The sequence below is a fragment of the Chanodichthys erythropterus genome, chromosome 6 (genome assembly GCF_024489055.1).
Source record: "Chanodichthys erythropterus isolate Z2021 chromosome 6, ASM2448905v1, whole genome shotgun sequence".
NCBI classification, from domain to species: Eukaryota; Metazoa; Chordata; class Actinopteri; order Cypriniformes; family Xenocyprididae; genus Chanodichthys; species Chanodichthys erythropterus.
Window position 1 is genome coordinate 33,427,466 of NC_090226.1, and position 20,758 is coordinate 33,448,223.

At 37.3% G+C, this 20,758-nt stretch overlaps 1 protein-coding gene across 6 annotated transcripts in view; it reads right to left on the bottom strand.

Annotated features, from left to right (window-relative positions):
• Positions 1-20,758, bottom strand: part of lrp1aa (low density lipoprotein receptor-related protein 1Aa) — a 223,629-nt gene that overhangs the window by 69,069 nt on the left and 133,802 nt on the right. For all 6 annotated transcript variants that reach the window (XM_067388716.1, XM_067388715.1, XM_067388717.1 and 3 more), the window contains 12 exons: positions 20,231-20,325; positions 17,275-17,424; positions 17,050-17,190; positions 15,675-15,800; positions 13,020-13,151; positions 12,503-12,637; positions 12,290-12,419; positions 12,080-12,206; positions 9,025-9,176; positions 8,698-8,822; positions 6,847-7,221; positions 48-237 (listed from right to left, as the gene is read on the bottom strand). In XM_067388716.1, the coding sequence (XP_067244817.1) occupies positions 48-237; positions 6,847-7,221; positions 8,698-8,822; positions 9,025-9,176; positions 12,080-12,206; positions 12,290-12,419; positions 12,503-12,637; positions 13,020-13,151; positions 15,675-15,800; positions 17,050-17,190; positions 17,275-17,424; positions 20,231-20,325 (1,878 nt within the window). The remainder of the gene's footprint in view (positions 1-47; positions 238-6,846; positions 7,222-8,697; positions 8,823-9,024; positions 9,177-12,079; positions 12,207-12,289; positions 12,420-12,502; positions 12,638-13,019; positions 13,152-15,674; positions 15,801-17,049; positions 17,191-17,274; positions 17,425-20,230; positions 20,326-20,758) is intronic.

The following is a 20,758-nucleotide window of genomic DNA, read 5'->3' on the forward strand; positions in this document are numbered from 1 at the left end:
ACTGCTGAAAGTTGTTTGTTGTGAAATGAAGAAATTGGGACACTCACTTCTGACATTCATCCAGGACGAAGGCCCGCGGATGGTCATCTCCTGACATGGTCACTACGTTGTCCCGGTCGAAAGCACCCCAGCGGCTCTGGTCTACAGTGTGACGGGTGATGGTGGACGTGGTGTAACTGGTCCAGTATAAAGTGTCCCAGGCTCTGTGATACGCCAAGCCTTCTACTGACCCAACGTCTGCAGACAGAGAACATTTAAAAACATTTTAGCTACTATATTATTGTAGGGAAGTAATTGACAAAATTTGTCTCATGGTGTAGGGCTGCTTGATTATGGCAAAAAACCTAATCGCAATTATTTTGGTCAATATAGAGGTCGATTATTTAACACGATTACTCAATGACTTTGGAAACATTGTGCATTTATTAAAGGGTTAATTCACCCCAAAATGTCATTTCTGTCATTAATCACTCACACCCTTCGGTCATCTTCAGAACACAAATTAAGATATTTTTGATGAAATCCAAAGGTTTCTGAACCACACATTGGCAGCAAAATCATTGCACCTTTGAGGTCCAAAAAGGTACTAAAGACATGGTTGAAATAGTCAACATGACTGCAGTGGTTCAACCTTAATGTTATGAAGCAACAAGAATACTTTTTGTGCACAAAAACAAAGAGATTGTTGAATAAAGTTGTTATTTTTGTTTTGTTTTTGCACTCAAAATGTAGTCTCGTCGCTTCATAAAATTAAGGTTGAACCACTGCAGTCACATGAACTGTTTTAACAATGTCTTAATACCTTTCTGGACCTCAAAAAGTGCAATGACCTTCCTGCCTATGTGTGGTTCAGAAATCCTTGGTTTTTATCAAAAATATCTTAATTTGTGTTCTGAAGATTAACTGAAGTCTTATAGGTGTGGAACGACATGAGAGTGAGTAATTAATGACAGAAATTTCATTTTTGGAAAGAACAAATGTCAGGGTTCTGTCACTTCTGTCTGGTTTATTCTTGGTTTGGTGACAGAGCTCCGGCACTCCTTTCGTTTTGTCTTTGTGTGAGCGTGTGGGTTGGAGTTCGTTCGAGCTGTACATGTTTTCCTCTGTGTGATATGTTGTAAGTTTGTAGCATGGTGGCAGTTTGGTGTAGTTTGTTTTCAAATCATTTTCGGCATTCGGACATTCTTGTCTGGTGTGTTTTTGTTGAGCGCCTGGTTGATGTTTTCATTGGCCAGACGTTCTTATGTTGTCATGTTCTACAGTATGTAGCACGCGGCTCGAGTCTTCATCAGCCACATGCTTTCATGTTGTCACACAGGCGGCAATTTCTTTTTGTCTGTGTGTTCTTGTGTCATGTTTTGTGTGAGCACATGGCTTTGTTTTGTTTGTTTCTATGTGCCATGTGCTCCAGTGTCTATAGTCTTAACCCCGCTATTCTTTTTGCCTGATTATTAGTTCATTTGCCAGTTCATTAGTTCACCCAAAAATGAAAATTCTGTCATTAATTACTCACGCTCATGTCGTTCCACACCCGTTAGACCTTCGTTCATCTTCAGAACACAAATGAAGATATTTTTGATAAAATCTGATGGCTCAGTGAGGCCTTTTTCAATGCCCAGAAAGCTACTAAAGACATATTTAAAACAGTTCATGTGACTACAGTGGTTCAACCTCAATATTATAAAACGAAGAGAATACTATTTGTGTGCCAAAAATAACAAAATAGTGACTGAAAATCACGATTTCAGTAAAAAAAGCTTCGTTACATCATAAGTGTTTTGAAACTTCAATAGGTCATGTGACTTTGGCAGTTTGATACACACTCTGAACCACTGATTTGAAACAAAAGATTCTTAAAGCTTTAAAGCTTCATGAAGCAGTGTTTTGAAATCGCCCATCACTAGATAATGTTGAATAAAGTTGCTATTTAGTTTTTTTTTTGGACAACAAAAAGTATTCTAGTCGCTTCATAACATTAAGGTTGAACCACTGTAGTCACATGACTGTTTTAAATATGTCTTTAGTAGCTTTCTGGGCATTGAAAAAGGGAGTGTCATTGCTGGCGATGCAGACCTCACTGAGCCATTGGATTTTATCAAAAACATCTTAATTTGTGTTCTGAAAATGAATGAAGGTCCTACGGGTGTGGAACGACATGAGGGTGAGTAATTAATGACAGAATTTTTGGGTGAACTAACCCTTTAACCTCATTTTCTCTCCTATTTATTCTCCTTGTGTTCTCAGTCCTGTGTCAGTTTGTCATTGTATGTATCCCTCGTGTCCGGCTCTGCTAAGCCTTGTCCTGTCTGGTCTCGTCTCCTGCCTTGCCAGTGTGGTTTCCCCTATGGGATACTTTTTGTTTCTTTTTTGTTTTTTTTATTTATTTCAAATAAAAGCCCATTGAACTCTGTGCCTCATTCCTTACCCACAAAACCTGGGTGTTAACAAAGTGCATTTATTTCTAAACAAAAGTTTTTAAAACTATAATTTCAAAAGAGTTAATCTAGGCTCTCATGCCAGTTCCAGTGTTTTTACTCAAAGTTTTTGACTTTTGACGAAAATATCCTTTAAATTTAGTATTTCATCATGTCATAATCATTCATTTTAGTCAGTTTTTCTCTGATTATAAGGGCACTAAATATAAGTCAATGGCATTTTTTTTGGCAAAATTAAACCAAATAATTACACTTATTACAGATTACAGATGTGTTATTACAGAAAGGGCGTATTTAATAAAGGCTTAATAAATCATCTGAGATTGAGTTTCTCACAGACTAAACTTTGACCATCTGAAGAAAAGCTTCACATCCATGTGGAAATAATTCACCATCTATTTTGCACCATGTTTACAAGCAATATCCAAATATGTGTGTTAGTCATGAGTCAATTATATCTGGACATAACAACAATGAAAAACAGGGGAAAAAACAGATTTGAAATAGTTCATTGTTTGTTTGTTCATTCATTGCCATCGACGGTTCAAAGACGTGTGTTTTGCAATGCTAGATTTACTCCTGGCTTTAATTACATAACCGGTTCATAGCCAGTGTAATGAAAACCACATGGTAAGAGCATTTAGCACTTAAAAAAGCCAAAAACAATAAATATTGTAAAGTGCATGAATGCAAAAGAAGACCTCTGCTCTGATCGTGCTGATGATATGAAACCTTTTTCCATTATTTTTCTATATAACTCTGTCAGATGTTTACAATATTTCAACTATTTTTCTTAGTCAGCAGTGAAATCATACGAGTGCCTGAAAGCAAAGATTCATTTAGTACTTCATCCATTTCCATAAAAGTTTGATTACTACATAACTAAAGCATCCTTATATGTTACCATACACATATACATCATATTTGTCATATATATATATTATTTGTTTTTTATAAACTTGTGTTTTAGCCCTTATTCAATTAGCTAAAGGTAACATTAAGTCTTTTATTCAATTGACTGGAATTAACTAGTAAATAAATACTTCATGACTACATTTTGAGGCTCTCCATATACTGTAAGTGAGTTTAAATTTGCCAGTAAAAAGTAAAATCAAATGGATCATATATTTATACAGGGTGAGACTCTACAAACAAATCTATAAAACTCAAACACTATTGTTCAAAACCACATCTCTGCCTAAAATAAGAGTAAACAAAGCTTAAGGATGAATCTGGTTTTGATTGTAGTTTCAGACAGACAAACTTTTCCACTTCAGCAAAAGGAAGTCAACATTCTTTCAGGAGGCATTTTGGTCGAGAGTTTGCAATTATCATAATTATCCTTCCTTCATTTGGTGTTTGTGGCAACAGAGGAATAAACAGATACGCACATCTTTCTTTGCTCAGTTCTCTTGCAGTGAAAGCCAAGTGTCTTGTGTAAGAATGAGTTTATTGTGCTCTCACAAAGGAACTGTCCGTGACTTCAGACTTTCCCTGTCCTGCTTGATTGTGTGTCCGCCGGCTAGAGCAATGATTCAGTGTTTGACTTGTTTTCTCTCCAGCTGTGAGCTGCTAATGTAGAGTTGAACGAGAAGGTGCTGCGATCAAACCACCACCGCGCACACACAGCACAGGGACTTGTTTTGGGCACAGCAAAATAACTATAGCCAGTTTTCCATACACTTTTTGTGCTGTTATCAACAAAGTGAAAAAAAAAAAATGAAAAAAAAGTTAAAGTTTGCGAAAATAAAAGGGGCTACAGAAACTGGCATTTATGGTAAGGGGCGGGACTTTTCCCAAACACCAATCACAACACACTGCTCCAGCCGACCAATCAGAGCACATTGTGCTTTTCAGAAGGAGGGGCTTCATAGAGACAGGAACTAAACAGAGCGTTACTAAGGCCCCGTTTACACATACATGGTTATTTTGAAAAACTGAGACATTTCCCTTCGTTTGCGCCCTTCGTTTACACGTAAACTGAGAATTCGCCTCTGAAAACGAGTCTTTCTAAAAACTCCAGAGTGGAGATTTTGAAAATCTTCGTTTGCACGTTTGTATGTAAATTGAGACAAACGGGTGTTTAGGCAGCCAACGTCACAGTATGCGGCAGAGCTCGCACCTACAGTACAGTCCAAAAGTTTGGAACCACTAAGATTTTTAATGTTTTTAAAAGAAGTTTCCTCTGCTCACCAAGGCTACATTTATTTAATTCAAAATACAGTAAAAACAGTAATATTGTGAAATATTATTACAATTTAAAATAACTGTGTACTATTTAAATAGATTTGACAAAGTAATTTATTCCTGTGATGCAAAGCTGAATTTTCAGCATCCTTACTCCAGTCTTCAGTGTCACATGATCCTTCAGAAATCATTCTGATATGATGATTTGATGCTCAAGAAACATTTAATGTGTACAATTGTACAAAATATTTGTGTACAATATTTTTTTCAGGATTCCTTGTTGAATAGAAAGTTCAAAAGAACAGCATTTATCTGAAATACGAAGCTTCTGTACCGTTCAAAAGTTTGGGGTCAGTAAGAATTTTTTTTTGTATTTTTCTGAAAAGAAATGAATACTTTTATTCAGCAAGGATGCATTAAATCAATCAAAAGTGGCAGTAAAGACATTTATAATGTTACAAAAGATTAGATTTCAGATAAACACTGTTCTTTTGAACTTTCTATTCATCAAATAATCCTGAAAAAAAAATATTGTACACAAATATTTTGTACAATTGTACACATTAGGGCCCTATAATACACCCGGCGCAATGCGACGCAAGGCGCAGCGCAAGTGTGTTTGCTAGTTTGCGTCCGGCGCAGTTCGCGTTTTCCCGTTCAGCGCCACGTCCTTAAATTAGTAAATGCCAGTTAGTGCGCCCATGGGCGTGCTGGTCTAAAAAAGAGGTGTGTTCAGGCGCATTGCCGGCGCATTGCTATTTTAAGGAGCTGAAAATAGACTGCGCCATAGACCAACTCAAACCTGGTCTGAAGTCTAAAGTCAATGGCGCAATATTTTTCTGTTAGCGCGCGTTGGTAGAAACTGCACCTCTGGGCGCGTCCACAGTGCGCGTTGACTTTGCTTATTACGCACAGGGATACGCATCACACAAACATGCCAAATATTAAAAACAAAAGGATTACAGTGTAAAAGAATATTATTGTGTAGGCTACATAAATATAAAAATGTAATGATGAATAGTCATTGCGTGTATTAGAATTAGGATACCTATTTTCAATTCAGCCTATTACTACTTATAATGATGAACGAAACTGGCTAATTAATTGAACAATCTTGCCAATACACACACATATTAACTGACTGATCGCGCGGAGCTATTTGAAAGCCTGCATCCAACGCAGACGACTGAAAGATTGACTGGCCACAGGTAATTTCAGCAAAACATCACTCGTTGAACTCCTCAGTTGAATCGGTGTGTTTAATAAGTCAGTGTATTTTATAATGTTATATGTTATATAATATATATAATGTTATATCCTGCTTGTGCCGTAGATGATCTGCTCGCGCGCTTTAACTTCGCGCACGAGCAGATCAGTTTCTTCGCTTGAAAAGCGTTCAGCTTTTCCGCCAACAAATTCCGCCATGTAAATAGCAATCCGCCATGGCGCGAGCGCATCTCGCTCTTAAAGGGAATGGGAGATCACACTCTGATTGCACTTTGCACTTTACACTTTGCGTTTAGATCGTTAAAATAGGGCCCTAAATGTTTCTTGAGCAGCAAATCATCATATTAGAATGATTTCTGAAGGATCATGTGACACTGAAGACTGGAGTAACGATGCTGAAAATTCAGCTTTGCATCACAGGAATAAATTACTTTGTGAAATATATTCAAATAGAAAACAGTTATTTTAAATTGTAATAATATTTCACAATATTACTGTTTTTACTGTATTTTTAATTAAATAAATGTAGCCTTGGTGAGCAGACGAAACTTCTTTTAAAAACATTAAAAATCTTAGTGGTGTCAAACTTTTGGACTGTACTGTACGTCAAAAGTGCGACCTATGTTTATATGTGATCAGTAGCAGTCGCATTTATGTTGGTGCAAACTTTTCTCGTGTAGTATTCGTTGCTATTTTCTGATTGGCTTACGTGGGCTTGAGCTTCTCGTTACACCGCCACCTACAGGTTTGGCATGCTCTTGATGGCATATATACACGGGTACGTGTAAATGAACACTTTTCTGAAAACTGACATGCGTGCACGATGTTTGACAGACTGGGAAGAGAGGAGCTGAACAATGGAGAATATGAGAAAAATAATCAACATTCAAGCATGAAAACCTGTTCTAGAGCAGAGCCTGAAAACAACATCAACACATTGTAAAAGAGAATAATATGGCTTTTTTAAAGTAGATTATATTAAATATTTGAAACTTACTCTCAACCACTGTCTTCCGATCGGACCCGTCATCATTGATCTGTTGAATATTCCCAAAGTGGATGTCGCTGTAGAAGATCCGATTGGCCCCTTTTCCGCCTCCTCCACGGTAATCGAACGTTAGCGCGATGACGTTTTTCATGTGGTCGGGGTCTTCAAACGGTTTGATGGGTGCGTTGAGGTTGTTTTCGTCTGATAAGTGCACACTCTTTAGTATGGTACGTTCTGAATACAGCAGGTATCCGTCATAGTCACGGCAACTCTGACCGTCCTCGGCTAGCATTCCGTGAGCGCAAGCACATGTTCGCTGTCCGTTACCACGGTAAAGACAGAGCTGTTGGCAGCCACCGTTTTTGTTCTTGCAGACATTAGTTCCTGCCAAGAGATTTGTTTGAAACAATCAAGAAATGCTGCAAGTGAGAGAAATCTGAATCTTGTTCATAGATTCAATGATAAGTGATGGATAGGTCAATATCTTTTTCCTTGATCTTGACTTTGCCAAAAAAAAAAAAAAAAAGTCACAAAAGAACTTATTTTTTATTGCAATATTTTAAACAATACACTGTGTGCAGAATTATTAGGCAAGTTGATTTTCTGATCATATTTTTTTTCCAAGCACATTTTACCAATTCCAATCCACATCAATCTTAATAACTACTATTAATATTGTTTTTAATCATTTATAAGTGATATATAATTGTTCATGAAGGCTGGAAATGAAAAATGCCCTATATTCAGGTGTGCAGAATTATTAGGCAGGTTTTCTTTTACAGATAAAATGAGCCAAAAAAGAGATTTAACTCAGACTGAAAAGTCAAAAATTATTAAATACTCATGAGAAGGACGCAATACTAATGTAATACTAGAAATTGCAAAGTTAAAGCATGACCATTGGACAGTGAAATGCTCATTGGGTCAGCGGGGTCATACAAAAACAGCTGGAGAAGAAAAGACACGTTAACTGCAAAATAATTAAGAATTAAGGTGAAGAATTAAGTGTGAAACCATCAGGAACCCTTTAATCTCCAGCGCCATCATTTCCAGAATTTATCTTCCAGAATCTGGCAGTAAGTTTTGGAAGATCATTTAGTCCATCATAAGAGATGGACTAAAAGTGAACTCCCACACCTTACTGCCAGATTCTGGAAGATAAATTCTTCAAACAGTGGTACAAGAGGATGTGGTGCTGGTCCTTCAGGAGTCACTCTCAAGCTGTCTGTCTATAAGGCCTAAAAACCCAGTCTTCATGTACTTTATAACACTTCAGCTTGTGATTCTTATTAAGAGCGGGTCATTTTTTAGGATTCTTCACCTAACCTAAGTCTCTGAGATCCTGACACCTCACACTTCTGAAGACTCCAGGTAGGTTTCAGTACTGGGAAATGGTGGCACTGGAGACCATTTTTCATTTCCAGCCTTCATGAACAATTATATATCACTTATAAATGATTAAAAACAATATTAATAGTAGTTATTAAGATTGATGTGGATTGGAATTGGTAAAATGTGCTTGGAAAAAAAATATGATCAGAAAATCAACTTGCCTAATAATTCTGCACACAGTGTAAACATACAAGGGCAATAACATATTTTACATTTAATAAAGTAGCAAAAAATTCACATTCATTTAGTTTTTTTGGCTTTGTTATTTCTTGTTTCTTTTATTGTCAAAAGAACTTCTTATATGTGCAACAAAACTGCCTTTATTTTTAAACCTTTGCAACAATTTGGAACATGTTAACCAGTCAGAATCAAGAATGCAATGCAGTGCTAAAATGAGTAATAACATCCACATTCCAAACAGTTCTGCGCATGCTAATTTATGTTGTCTATAAGTCACTGAACACCCACCTTGCTGTCGCGCTCTGTTAAAAACCTTGATGTCTTTGAGTTGGACGCCGATGCCCGTCCTCAGACTAACTGAATCTGTTGCATTGTCTTTACTGCCACGCTTTATTGAACCATTTGCATGAGTCCTACAGAAAGAAAAATACTGTTTGGACAAAGTTCAACAGCACTTAAAATAGGGTTAGCTAACAAAATGAAGTTTCATTAAAAACTCAATAAATCCTGTTTAATTAATTTTCATATTGGTTCTTTGGAGAAAACAGTGGGGAGGAAGATGATTTCTGTGAAGAGAAATTAATGGGTTAAAGTGTCCAAATATGGTGCACTGACCGGTCACTCCAGTATATGTAGCTTTCAAACACAGATACGGAGAACATGTCCATGTTGTTGCTGGACAGCACCACCTCTCTGTTCTCCCCCGTCTCCAAGTTAATGCGCTCGATCTTATCTGTACGTGCGTCACACCAGTACAGCATATCTTCCTATAGGACACATGGATAATGATCAGTGGTGAAAATCAAGTTTTAATGTTGCTTTAAGACAAACCATGTGTAAATTTAACACCACTGCTGAGTATTTTTTCTTTAAAACTGCAGTGGATCAAAGACAGGCTCAAAAACTTACTGTCACAAACATGTGACCAATCCCATCAGTGTGCCGGGCGGGGCTATTCCTATCATTATTTCTACAGATGCTGATTGTTAGAAGGCAGCTGTCTGAATCTGACGAGGCGAATGTGAACATGGTTTGTGTAACATTATCAACACATTATTAGCTGTTTTATAACATAGTCATAATCATATTATTTACCGTCATGTGTCGACTTCTATTCAAATTCTGAATGGATTATATATAGCCTAGAAAACCTGCAAAGACTTTCACTCATCTTAGTTCCTAATTTCACAAAGGTATAATTAATAAAGTTGTTTACACTGCACAATGAATCTTTACATATTTATATATGAATTATTTACATTGTGTTTCGAGCAGTAAATGGATTCTGACTAAATTAAACACCTCTGATTGGCCACTGTGTTCAAGAGATCAACAACAAACATGTCTGTGATTGGCTACACTGCTCAAAAAACACATTATAAAAAGGGTTGAAGGTCCAAATGTCAGTTTCAGTGCAGCTTCAAAGAGCTCTACATGATCCCAGATGAGGAATAAGAGTCTTATCTAGAGAAACCATCTGCCATTTTCTGAAAAAAAGTCAAATTTATATACTGTTTAACAGGGCCGGATTGGGACTCATTTTCAGCCCTGGAGCTTCATGCATTAGACCGGCCAACTTTAATTCACGACTGACTATATTAAAATAATGTAATTAAAACCTCAGTATATAAGTCTGCAATAGTGCACTGTTCTCTACACCCTTGTAAATAATTGTATTTTTCAAAAATATCTTAAAATACACATGATAGTACAAAAAATGCTAAAGTTATTTTTATAGTTATAATAATGATTTTATAATGTGAACCATTGATTAATTCTCTAGCCATCTAGTGGCTGTAGTTAAAAATTCATGTTATTTTAATTTTAATTAATTAAGTGTTTGCTTTCCAGTAGATGGCAGTAATCATCCACTAAACCCAGGCACATTTTTCATGTCTATCACTATGAATGAAATTTAGAAATGTAGATCTTTATTAAAGTGGATTTAACATAAAAATGTAGCTATTTTATATAAATGTATATACTTAAATTATTACAAATTGAGGCAAATAAATAACACAAAATACCATAAATCCTACAAAATTGCACAACTTTACAGTAAAATATTAAAGTAGGCTATTACTGTCACAGTTCCCTTGTCTCCCGGACTCCATTTCCCATGATCCTCCTCACACCCTTTATAACGGACTCACTCCCTTCACTCCCTGTCGGATCTTGTTGTTGTTTAATGTACCTGTGTATCATCTCCTGCGTTTCTACATTAAATACCTTAACTGTGGATATCCGTTTACGTCTTGTCTCTACAACACCAGCGTACTGTAACAATTATGCTTGTTTAAAAAAAAAAAAAAAAATCACATTTTACTCTCTGGTTAAGCTAGTTGGACAGAAAAATTAATATTGTTGGCCAATGTGTAACAGCATAGCAAGCAAGTGATAGGCCCTATATTTTATTATTTTCCTACTATTATTACGATATTAGTAAGCTGCATACATGCCTTTATCGTTTGCATGTTTTCCCCTCTTCCTTTTTATTTATTTACATTACTTAAATCGGCCTCCAGTGGCTTAGACCTTTTGCCTTACCATAAATTAGCGGGACGAGTTCTTGATTTAGAACTTGTCCCGCTGTCCCTACAGACATCACCTCATCCCTTCTTCTCATATACTTTTGAGTGAGTTGTCTTCTCCGGGCGCACACTCCGAGTCCCTCCCGACCAGGTTAATTTACCCACCGATATCATTGACGTTGCATGCAAATGAGTGGTAAAAACCCGATCGCGCATTTGTTTGTTTGATTGTTTGTTTGTTTTTTTGTTGCGCAGGTCCCCCGTGCCACCCTGAATGGTCTGAAATCCGTCACTGAATGGTTTTTAGGAAAAGGTTAGGCTACTCAGCTTAGTACATTTGGCCGTGTCCACAGTTTCTAGAGCCTCCATATTTCAACCCAGTGCCATGACAACACCGGCACCTCGTAGCCAAATAAACTGACCAGCCCACCGGGAATTCTCCCAGTGCTCCTGATTAACCAATCCGGGCCTGCTTTTTAACCACAAATGCTCGTCTTGCACTGCTCTGCGATGTGCTACACATTACATAATCACGTTGGAAAGGTCATGCGTGACGTAGGCGGAAGTTTCACCAGTAGGGTGAAAAACTCCATCTCATTTTCTCTTCCAACTTCAAAATCATCCGACATCGTTGTTTTAACTTTTTTTTTTCCTTTGTAAAAGGCGTTTGGCTTAGTTTTTGCATGTTCGCTTTATAAACACTGGATCGTTACTTCCGCCTACGTCACGCATGACCTTTCCAACGTGATTACGTAATGCGTAGCACATCGCAGAGCAGTGCAAGACGAGCATTTGTGGTTAAAAAGTATAAAATTGTTGTTATATTTTTTTAGAGAATGTCCAATGGTTTCTCTAGATAAGACTCTTATTCCTCGTCTGGGATCATGTAGAGCTCTTTGAAGCTGCACTGAAACTGACATTTGGACCTTCAACCCGTTGAACCCCAGTGAAGTCCACTATATGGAGAAAAATCCTGGAATGTTTTCCTCAAAAACCTTTTCGACTGAAGATAGAAAGACATGAACATCTTGGATGACATGGGGGTGAGTAAACTATCAGGAAATTTGAATTCTGAACTAATCCTAATCCTTTAAAACAACGGTGTTCAGACAAAGTTGATATAAATGCGTCATGTGCACCTGATAGTCAATGGAGATGCCGTTGGGCCAGCTAATGCTGACGTTCACCAGCACGGCTCGATTAGATCCATCCAGACGAGATCTTTCTATGCGTGGATACTGACCCCACTCCGTCCAAAACAGATACCTGCACACACAACCACCAACGCTTCATTCATGCAGCACACACTCACAATATAAGACAGGAAGTCAGGGTTACGCAGATCTCACCCTTTCTCAGGATGTACAGTAATGGCCCGAGGTTTGTCCAGCCCTTGGGAGATGACCACATATCTAAACGAGCCATTTAATCTGGCCACCTCAATCACATCAAAGCCCTGGTCTGTCCAATAGATGTTTCCTACAGCACACAGGAACATGATTGGTTTATGGACCAGTGTTCTGATAAAGCTCTGAAAGCATGTGAAAGTGCTCAAGACACACCGGCGATCCAGTCGACAGCGATGCCCTCCACGCGCCCGATGCCGTTAGTGATGACATCCTCTCTCCACGTCTGATCTCTCTTAGCTCTGCTAATGGTGCTCAAACCCATGTCAACCCAGTAGATGGTGTCGTTATCTGCATAACAACATACATATGAATTATAGTATAGATTAAATACAGTTACAGGAACAGTAATATTTTATTGTACAGTTCTTCCATAAAAATCTGAATGGACATTTCTTGTTTTTTATGGAATATACCAGTATTTATTGCAAATGATTCAGCAAACCACAAGCATTCAATCAATTCCCCAGCTAACAAAATCTGGAGCAACTGTGTGATGCGATTATGACAATATGGACCAAATCTCTGAGGAATGTTTCCAGCAGCTTGTTCAATCGATGCCATAAAGAATTAAGGCAGTTCTGAAGGTAAAGTGGGTTCAAACCTGAACTAGCAAGGCGTACCTGATAATGTGGCCGTTGAGTGTATATCTGAAAACATAAATGAAACTCACCGGCATGAAAATCAATCCCGACGGCGAGAGATGTGCCTGAAACCGGTACAAGGGCATCGGACTTGTCTGCAGGGTCCAGCGGGATTCCTCTAATGCCCTCGTGAACAGAGTACAGCAGGAATGAACCCACACCTGAAATCATTGTTGACATGTTGTTATTAAGAGATTTTCATTCTTTATAATGCCTTCATATTTTTTTGCTACTTTTCAAATTCCTTTATGTAAAGATTTTGTTGTTTTTCCCTCCAAGACTAATCCTAATATTCAATAGGTGTTTAAAAGTTTGGGATTGACAAGATTTTTTTATGTTTCTGAAAGAAGGCTGCACTCATTCGATCAAAAATACAGTAAAAACAGTAATATTGTGAAATCTTATTACAATTTAAAATGTTTTCAATGTGAATATATATTAAAATGTAATTTATTCCTGTGATCAAAGCTGAATTTTCAGCATCATTACTCCAGTCTTCAGTGTCACATGATCCTTCAGAAATCATTCTAATATGATGAATTGCTGCTCAAGAAGCATTTATGATTATTATCAATCAAACACGGCATTTTTTTACAGGATTCTTTGATGAATAGAACGGTTTTTTTAAAAAAAAAAATGCATTTATTTGAAATAAAAAGCTTTTGTAACATTATAAATATATTTAATCTCACTTTTGATCAACTTCCATGCTGAATATAAATATTAATTTCTTATTACTGACCCCCAATTTTTTTTGTGTAGGGTAGTGCATTAAAATCCATAATCACTATTATTATTATATTCCGATAGTTTCAACTGTCACTGATGATTTGTTTTTCAAGATGTAATTTTGACAAAGTATTAAAGGTGCCCTAGAATTAAAAATTGAATTTATCTTGGCATAGTTGAATAACAAGAGTTCAGTACATGGAAATGACATACAGTGAATCTCAAACTCCATTGTTTCCTCCTTCTTATATAAATCTCATTTGTTTAGAAGACCTCCGAAGAACAGGCGAATCTCAACATAACACCAACTGTTACGTAACAGTCGGGATCATTAATATGTACGTCCCCAATATTTGCATATGCCAGCCCATGTTCAAGGCATTAGACAAGGGCAGCCAGTATTAACGTCTGGATCTGAGCACAGCTGAATCATCAGACTAGGTAAGCAAGCAAGAACAACAGCGAAAAATGGCAGATGGAGCAATAATAACTGACATGATCCATGATATCATGATATTTTTAGTGATATTTGTAAATTGTCTTTCTAAATGTTTCGTTAGCATGTTGCTAATGTACTGTTAAATGTGGTTACCATCGTTTCTTACTGTATTCACGGAGACAAGACTGTCACTGTTATTTTCATTTTTAAACACTTGCAGTCTGTATAATTCATAAACACAACTTCATTCTTTATAAATCTCTCCAACAGTGTGTAATGTTAGCTTTAGCCACAAATCACAGCCTCAAACTCATTCAGAATCAAATGTAAACATCCAAATAAATACTATACTCACATGACCCGAAGCATGCATGCAGTATGCATGACAAACATATTGTAAAGATCCATTTGAGGGTTATATTAGCTGTGTGAACTTTGTAAATGCACTGTAATAGTCGAGAGCTCAGGGGGCGGGGAGTGCACGATTTAAAGGGCCAGCAGCCCCTGAATCGGTGCATAGTTAATGATGCCCCAAAACAGGCAGTTAAAAAAATTTATTTAAAAAAAATCTATGGGGTATTTTGAGCTGAAACTTCACAGACACATTCAGGGGACAACTTAGACTTATATTATATCTTGTAAAAAAATGTTCGATGGCACCTTTAAATAAAAAGTGTGAATATTTAATTATATGTATTAATTGTGTATGTCACATAAAATGCTAGCTTTGCCACAAAATGTTATGAAAAAAATCTGGAAATTGTGGTTAAAATGTTTCAGAAAAATTCTGTCAGAATTATCCTGTATATACAGTCAAACTAATATATTTATATATTTTTACTAGTGGGTGCAGAACACTATAGTTCATTTATGTAAGTGAGGATTGCAAAATAAAGTAAACTGAGACATATTGTACCCAAACAGCGGACTACCAGTAAAATTGAAAAAAAAAAAAATAAATAAATAAAAAATTGGAACCAAAAATTATTCACACACTTTGACCTGACCATGTTTTGCTTAAGTGTTATCTGACATAATTAAGATCATATTAAGATTAATATAATTATTTTTTTTTCTGACACAGTTTAACTATGAGATATTTTATTACCATTTTTTAAACTATAGTGAATAAACTGTATTAATGAATGAAATGTTCAAGGTGTCGGAATAAATTTTGGTTTGACTGTATGTATGTTAGTAGGCAGTTTATTTTCCAAAAGTCTAAAAGGTCAAAACTGCCTTTTGTTCACTGACTACAACAGCATTTTGTAGAGTCTGTAGAGAATATAAAACAAATTGATCGATAATTGCAGAAAACTATTATTAAGCCTACAGTATTCAAATGATATTATCGTGCAGTTTGCTGCTCCTCTGCATGTTTCTTATGGTGTTTCCAGCTGTTCCCTGAAGTAAATGCAAACACTGTGGTCTATTGTACCTCCATGCCTTCTTCCCAAAAGGAAGTCACATATAATTGAGAGTTTGAACGTCAGGTGTGTGTGTGTTTGATCCGTACCCTCGCAGGACTGCTGTCCGCTCCTCAGGCTGTATCCTGCGGTGCACATGCAGGAGCGGCTGGAGGGAGACGTGGGCAGACACAGCTGAGAGCAGTCACCATTGTTGTTACTGCACATGTTTGAACCTGATGATACAACAAGGCCAACAAACTCAATTCACCAACGGGACAATGTCAGTACAAAGCCTGCATCTATAGAAAAACTACCCACAATCCAGTTTAAGCAGATGCTATCTGAACTCTTACTGATTCAGTATTTAAATCAAGGCAAGGTCATTCTTTTCAGCACAAACTCTCCTTTTTTCTATGCTAATAAGGCTCACTGTACAGTAGATTGCTTCTTATTCATAAAAGTCATACTGGCACAATGAACTGGCCTGAAAATTTCAATAGAGTCCATTAGTGCTGCCTATTTTTCAGCAACATTTCCATAAATTTTTCCCATAGGGATTTTAAAAAACGTCTTAGAATGTTGAGCCACGAATGAAATCAACCAGCAATGAGGTCAATCACAACATTACAAACTTTGATTTGAAGCAAAAATGCATTTGAATATATATATATATATATATAGGTGGTAATGTCACTGTTTGTGAAGTAATTAAACTCGCAGCTTTATTGTTTGAAGAGAGAGAGACACTGACAGACGCAGCTAATTTACATACACCTCTCTCTCTCTCTAAAATCAATTCAGTTAAATGCTATAATTCATTAATTAAAATAAATGCAATCTTACCGCACTACTTCATATCTGTGTCTAATTTTCAAGCAGGTAGAATGCTTGATCTAACAAGCTGTAATTGATTAAATTAACCATAATTTTTATCCTTCTGGTCAATTATTGTGCTGTAAACATCATTTACAGCTTTAACTTGTCAGTGCTGGCAAATGACTATGGTATAACCGGGATAATCCACGGCTAGCTGTGCATTAAACCATTTGAATGCACTCCACTTCATGTCGGGTGGTTCTTTGCATACACTATCTGTGGATTATCCCTTACATATGTAGTATTTTGCCAGCATAGCGAGTCCGACTCAATTACATCATTTGCTGGTGCTTCATGGGAGTGGGCGGGGCTAAAGAGGTCTAAATTTGCTTGCTGCGATTCTCTGTAATTTCTGTAGCATCATGAGTAATGTTTTTACACCAGTAGTAGTAATTTTTTCACCAAAAATTCAATTGTTAAACATGATTATTTTAAAAATAAGTTGAAATAATGTGGGCTGATGGCTTCAGCAAAAACATATACTATTGATCAACAACCTCAAAACTCACAGTAGTGTTATTATTAAAAATCAATTGAAGAAGATGGAGTTTTTACTTTTTTTGGGAACGATTCCTTATACACTACATATGCAAATGATTTTTGTACCTGTCTGCACAGTCTCATTGTAGACCTTCATGTGCATCATGGGAGATGTGCTGTTTCTCAAGACCTTCCAGTCTCCTCCATCACTCTTATCACACGTGCCGATCTGATCCGTGCCCTGATCCGCCCACCACAGCTTATCACCTACACAACATCAATCACATCATTATTGTTAAAAAAAAAAAAGACAAGAAATGAAAGGATCTTGCAGTGCAGTGCTATATTTACCCATGATAGCCAGCGCAGAGGCTTTGTTCAGTTTGCCTTTGACAGCGTCTAACACCTCCAGTCCTGATCCGTCCAGCTTGCAGCGGTTAATGGTGCTGTTTCCTGAGCTGATCCAGTACAGCTGCTCCATGTCAAAGTCTATGGACAGACCTGCAGGCACAGAACACAGACTTTCTGAACCGTTTCAGAGCAACGAATGAGTGTTTTACAGTTCTGTACTACAGTTATCATGAAGAAGGTCATCAGACACACAGGAGCTCTTACTAACCGTGCATATAAACATATTTATGTCTGCGTGTTTATGCAAATTTATGATCAAATTTAGAATCAGCCTTACAGAAACATGTTAAGTTAAAATTGTTGTATGTATGAATATAATATAATCAAAAAGACACATTGTAACCTCAATTATTCCTGAAACTGTTACTCTAGTACTACTATTCACCTTTTATCTCAGCTCAACAATTGTTTTAACTTCACTGACTAACTAAACACAGGGTTCAACAGTAATCATTTCTTCTTCTTGCCCAGTCAGGACAGTAGTTCAGACTTTGCTGCTATATATTGTATTAAAATACAATATGTAAGCACAGATTAGGAGAGAAAACAGATATGAAGTGCAGACAGTTGACATAACGTCATCTAGCGACATTTAGCTACTTTGTGAGCAGGCTTTAGCTACAGTCAATGTTTTTATTTTTGTAAATGTAAATGTATAATTTTATATTTAATGTACAGATATTAAATCAAATTAATGACTACATTAGTTAACTTGAACTAACAATGAACAATACTTCTACAGCATTTATTAATCTTAGATGATATTAATCTCAGCTTTTACTAATACATTTTTAAGCAAAACATTGTATCTCTTAACATTAGTTAATGCACTGTGAACCAACCCTATGGGTCCTATCATACACCGAGCACAATGCGGCACCAGGCGCGACTCAAGTGTTTTTTGCTAGTTTCAGCCCAACGCAGTTTTCATTTTCACGTCCTGTGCCATGTTGTTTAAATAGCAAATGCATTTGCGCCCATTTGTGCTCCCACGAGCATGCTGGTCACACACGAGGTGTGTTCAGGTGCATTGTTGGCGTGTTGCTGTTTTGAGGAACTGGAAACGATTGCTCCATTGACCAACAAAAACCTGGTCTGAAAAAAACCTGGTTTGAAAAAAAGTCAATGGGGCAGAATTTTTTTGTTAATTAAAGAGCGCGTTAGTAATATGCGCTTATAGGTGGGTGCACAACGCTCATGCACTCTGCTTATTACACACACAGGTATGCGCAGCAGCACACAAACATGCCAAATGTTAAAAATAAAGGATCACAATGTAAAAGACTAGAATGTACATTTCCTGAAGAAAATGTGAATGGTGCTTGCAGTGGCAAAATTCGTCACTCGGTTGCTAGGGTGTTTCTAGGCAGTTGCTTAGGTGTTCTGGGTGGTTGCTAGGTGGTTGCTAGGCAGTTGCTAAGGTACTTGGGGTGGTTGATAAGGTGTTGTTAGGCGGTTGCTATGGTGGTTGCTAGGCGGTTGCTATGGTAACCTGGGTGGTTGCTAGGGTGTTGCTAGGCAGTTGCTAAGGTACCTGGGGTGGTCACTATGGTGTTGCTAGGTGGTTGCTAGGGTGTTTTGGACGGTTGCTAGGCGGTTGCTATGGTAACCTGGGTGGTTGCTATGGTGTTACTAGTTGGTTGGTAGTTGTCACAGATAGATACTATAGAGTTTGTATCAAGTTCTTAGCATGTTCTCAGCCCACTTTAGCACTTAGCTAATCACGATTAGCATGTAGCTATTCACTGCTAGCATGTTGGAAGTTCAGTTTGCTAGCATGAGTCAAAAAAGCCAACTGCCATGTCTCTACGATGTTCTGATGCAGAGATATAGGTCTTACTAAACGGTTGCTAGGGTAATCTGTTTGGTTGCTAGGGAGTGGCTTGGTAGCTGCCAATGATGACACTCCAAAGGCTGCTTGCCATTATAAATGATATAAACCAACCCCTATGCCTCTATGATATTCAGATTTGAAGATTTCTGCCTATGATTTGGGTTGCTAGGGTTCTCTAAATGGTTGCTAGGGCGTGGCTATGAAGTGTTTGAGGTGATTTGTGATTGGCCGTTTGCTGCCCCAAGTCAAATGAGCCCACCCTCATGTTTTCATGACACTTCTATCCAAAGATATTCCTTTGATCTTTTTCAATGGAAGTCTATGGAACTTGTTGCTATGGTGCTCTATATGGTTGCTAGGGCGTGGCTAGATAGCTTCACAATGATCCTGAGAGACTGATTGGTCGTCTGAGTAAAATGATTTTTTTTCGGCTACTTTTTCGCCCGCCGGGCAAACATCGTACACCCGATCGCTTAAAAAAAAAAATTAGCACATTATTCCTCAAAATTATTCCTTAAAATAGGGCCCTACTATTTTTATGAATGAAAACTATTCATGAAAACTGAACTCTTTTGTTGACTCTCACAACAACAACAACAACAAAAGTCACAGAAAACCAAAAGTTTACATTTGAAAGGCATAAAGTACACGTTGGCACCATAACCCTGCGGATGGTGCTCTGACATATGGGGCAATAGTGCTTCAGGTGACCTGAGGTCCTTTCCCAATCCTGTTTCCCTCTCTACTACCATTGCTTACGGTCATCTCTACACTGTTTTATCTAATAAAGACCAAAAATAAAAGCTAAAAAAGTGCATGAACATGATCAAAAACAAAAAGTAAGTAAATATGGTTCTACAAACACTGCAGACTGAACTGCCTGATTCTCTCATACCTGTTGTAGGTAGAGAAGTACACAAAGGAAATTACAATTTGGTGGATGATTCAGATATTATCCCCTGAAGGTAATGCATCTGTCGTTCTAATCATGTTATAAGCTTTTAGAGCCTGTATGAACACCACAGGAAAAAGCCCTTCAGTACAGTCTCTTCTGTCACTCACCCACTGGAGCTTTCTGATTGGTGAAGATCACGGTACGGTTCGTGCCGTCAGTGTTGGCCATACTGATGTTATCGCCATCGGTCCAGTACAGCTTCCTGGACATAAAACAGTTAAAGAAAGGACAATGTAAAAATAACTTTTATATTGGTAGTAATATTTCAAGATGAACACTAACTGGATGGAAGCAACTTCGGTTTACTTAATTATCCAGATGCTATTTTTTAGAAAAATCATGTTCAAATGTGAGTATCAATTATGGGCTTTTATAAATCAGGCTTTTGAGGAATGTTTACCTGTTCATCTCTCAATCATCAGTGTATTGCATTGCATTATATGTTTTAAAACTACAGAGATTTGATCATAAAACTTTCTAAAAAAATCATCTTATTAGGACATATTATTGGCAGATAATTCAGCATCTGCAGCAAACTGCATATTTTTGCTCAGTTTGAGCCTCTAAATAAAACTCTGGTGTTTTTTTCCTCCATATTCTCACTATATCATATTATATGAGCCATAAAAGCCTGA